At 63.6% G+C, this 3,159-nt stretch overlaps 2 protein-coding genes across 4 annotated transcripts in view; one reads left to right on the top strand and one right to left on the bottom strand.

Moving 5' to 3' along the window:
- Positions 1–2,142, top strand: part of ZFP57 (ZFP57 zinc finger protein) — a 3,417-nt gene extending 1,275 nt beyond the window's left edge. Inside the window, exons 2-3 of the mRNA XM_008711552.2 lie at positions 33–119; positions 849–2,142. Coding sequence (XP_008709774.2) covers positions 33–119; positions 849–2,062 — 1,301 coding nt within the window. The 3' untranslated portion in view covers positions 2,063–2,142. The remainder of the gene's footprint in view (positions 1–32; positions 120–848) is intronic.
- Positions 2,143–2,231: 89 nt separating this feature from the next.
- MOG (myelin oligodendrocyte glycoprotein) overlaps positions 2,232–3,159 on the bottom strand; it is a 10,116-nt gene continuing 9,188 nt past the window's right edge. For all 3 annotated transcript variants that reach the window (XM_040644871.1, XM_040644872.1, XM_040644870.1), the window contains one exon: positions 2,232–2,928. In XM_040644871.1, the coding sequence (XP_040500805.1) occupies positions 2,915–2,928 (14 nt within the window). In that variant the 3' untranslated portion in view covers positions 2,232–2,914. The remainder of the gene's footprint in view (positions 2,929–3,159) is intronic.

Below are 3,159 nucleotides of genomic sequence, written 5' to 3'. Positions count from 1 at the left end.
ACCCCCAGTTAGAATCTTTCTGTCTAACCCAGATCTGATCATCAAGCTTGAACAAGAAGAAAAGCAGTGGAGAGCAGGGCTCCAGCTCCGACCCCCAAATGGAGAAGGCCTCCCTTCAGGTAAGCATGGCAAAGGAGGGGGGCGGCGAGGGCCCCGGCCATGCCCCGGGAGGGTGGAGGGCTGCCTCCCAGCACCAGGGCCGAGCACATCCTCTCCCAGCCTGCGTCCTTCTCACCGGGCCCCACGTGGAGCCGCGAGAGGGCTTGAGACCATGTGCTCGTGTCCCTCGGCCCCAGAGGACTATCTGAACTATTGAGGACAAGCAAATATGTGCGGTTTTCCGGGGGTTGGAGTTCATGCAGGTTGCTTACGTCCCTTCCAAGGGAACAGGAGAGGAAGGGGCGTGAGCTTGTGCTGAGCCCAAGTGGAGACCTGTTCCTGAGGTAGAGGGGGAAGGAGAGGTTCCGGGCCGAGCTGACCACGGGCCCTGGTGTGAACTTCCCATGCTAGCTGGGTGATGAGCGGCACCGCCTTTCCCTTCGGTGACCCCGTTTGCACCACCTCGGAGGTCACTGCGGGTGTCGTGGGAGCGTGAGATACTGAAAACGAGAGGAAATGGATTGTGAGAAGTGTGGATCTAGGCTAGAGTTCTGACCTCCGCTCTGGCTGAAGGATTCCGCTTCGAATGTTGATTCTCTTTTCATTTGGAAACCCAGAGGTCCGTTCTGCCTGCAGCCTGTGAGGTCCGCGAGTGAGAGCGCGAGTGAGAGCGTGTGGGGGGGTGCGGGCTGAAGGGGAGCTGGTGCTGGGCTCTCACGCAGCGTCCTGTCCCCCCGCCCCCACCGCAGGCGGCAGGAGGAAAACGCTTCGGGAGGAGACTTGGAGGCTGCCCGACGACAGGGCGTCCCTTGCCTGCAGAGGGGTGGGCCCAGCCTCCGCGGCAGCGGGGTCCACGCACAGGGCCCCCGCGCAGCCTGCCTCCCCGGCCAGGCCGCCCTTCCTGTGCCAGCCCTGTGGCCGGACCTTCAGCAAGCGCTCCAGCCTGCACAGTCACCAGTCTGTTCACGGTCCCCACACGACGGACAGCTGCGGCCAGTGTGGCAGGTGCTTCCGAAACCCCAGGGACCTCAGCTTCCACCAGCGCGTGCACCTCGGGGAGAGGCCCTTCTGCTGCCCACTCTGCGACAAGACCTACCGTGACGCGTCAGGGCTGAGTCGGCACCGCCGTGTGCACCTGGGTTACCGGCCCCACTCCTGCCCCTGCTGTGGGAAGGGCTTCAGGGACCGGTCCGAGCTCAAACGCCACCAGAAGACACACCAAAACCAGAGCCTGGTGGCCCGAGACCAGAAGCGCCTGGGGAGGCTTCCAGGCCCCAGAGCTGGATCTCAGGAGCGCGCTGACCAGACTCAGGGGTCCAGCCAGGAGACCCACGCCCCAGTGGCCAGGACCCGAGAACCCACGACTGGAACCGAGGGTCCCGTGGCCGAGACAGAGCCACCTGGTAACGGCAAGCAGGTCACTGGGAGACCCTGGGCAGCAGCGGGAATGGCCCCGGGGCCTGGGACCCTCACGCAGACACCCAGCACGAGAACCCCTTGCCTGGACACCAGGCCCAGCCGTCCCTCAGCAAAGCCCTCGAGACTCAAGGTCTTCTCCTGCCCTCACTGCCCTCTGACATTTGGCAGGAAGGCCCATCTGTCCAGCCACCTGAAGGCCCACCTCTCGGAGCAGCCCAGCGGCTGCTTCCGCTGTGGCAAGTACTTCAGCTCACGGTCGGAGCTGGTCAGACACCAGCAGACACACTGGAGGCAGAAGGTCTACCGTTGCCCCGTGTGCGATGTCTGCTTCGGGGACAAGGACGGCCTCATGGGTCACTGGGGGGGCCCCAAGAGCAAGGACCCGTGTCTGGGCAACCTTCAGACGTGCTGGGCCATCCTGGGCCAATGGTTCAGCTTCTTTCGTGATGCCCCCCCTTTGTCAGGGAAGGAGATGGGTCTGCCCCGGGCATCCAGGCCCCAGGAGAGGGCGGGGAGAAGGCACCGGAGGGGCGAGAGCAAATGAGGCTTCGAGGGGCGCGGTACATAAACTAAAGAAACGGCCTTTCTGACTGAGGTCGTCCTTTGTGCTTGCTTTTCCTCGGCACGGGCCTGCAGGGTCAGCGGCTCGGGCAGAAGAGAGGGTAGGGGCGAGGAGGGACATGCCGAAAGGACCGGCTGAGCAGTGGCGCACGGAGAGTTGTATTATTATTATTAGCACCTGCTTTGTTTGTGTCTGACAGACCATCAAGTAGTAATTGTTGGAGAAAACAGTGGCTGCCGTGACAGGGGTAAGACGGGACAGAAAGGGGGGACCCGTCCACTCAAGACGCGGAAGTCGAGGCCAGTGTTCGACACTACCCTCGCTCCCCTCGCTGCTCCGAAGGCCGGGGGCCCGATGGCACTCCAGCCCGTGTCCCGGCCTGCCGCTCACGCAGCTCCAGGGGTTCGCACTCCTCCTTCCCTTTCGCTCTGCCCCCCAGGACTGACATCATGGGAGAAACAACCACCGTTGGCCACGTTGGCGTGCTGTGATTTGCAAGAGGGAGGCTGCAGGTCTCAGTCCTGCCGCTGTCACCGTCCAGCACAGGTGTCCTCGGTCAGAGAGAGGAACGCCCGGCTGGCCGCGGCCAGAGACAGCTTCCAGATGGAGGACGAGGGGGGAGGACAAATGTGGGTAGGGAAACGGGGACGAGGAAAGGTAGATGATGGAAGAGGACTCAGGCCCGTCTGGAATTCAGAGCATTCCTGGAAATGGAGATGGGCTGTCTCTGGGGCGAGGCGGCCAGTGTGGGTACAGCTCGGAGGATGCCACACCTGGGGACCGGTGCTGGGACCGGCCAGGCTGTCCGGCACCCTTACCAAGATGCAGTGTCACTCAGAAGGGGTTTCCTAGAAAGAGGAGAAAATAACCCGAAAAACCTGTCAGTACCAAGCCTTAATCCACGAGAGGAGAAGCCCCCGGGGGTCCCCCTGCCTCTGCGCCTGCCCCAGCAGTGGTGGAGGCGAGGCCCAGGGCAGCTGCCGAGCACGGGACAGAAACGCCCGCAGAGCACGTGGGAGGGCCCTGGCCTCCCTGAGCCAGGCTCTCCTGTCCCGGCCCCCGGGCCCGCCCCCCCCCCC

The sequence above is a fragment of the Ursus maritimus genome, unplaced genomic scaffold (assembly GCF_017311325.1).
Source record: "Ursus maritimus isolate PB19 unplaced genomic scaffold, ASM1731132v1 scaffold_30, whole genome shotgun sequence".
Classification (NCBI taxonomy): domain Eukaryota; kingdom Metazoa; phylum Chordata; class Mammalia; order Carnivora; family Ursidae; genus Ursus; species Ursus maritimus.
Note: the sequence above shows the minus strand (reverse complement) of the source record. Positions and strands in the feature narration are given on the sequence as shown.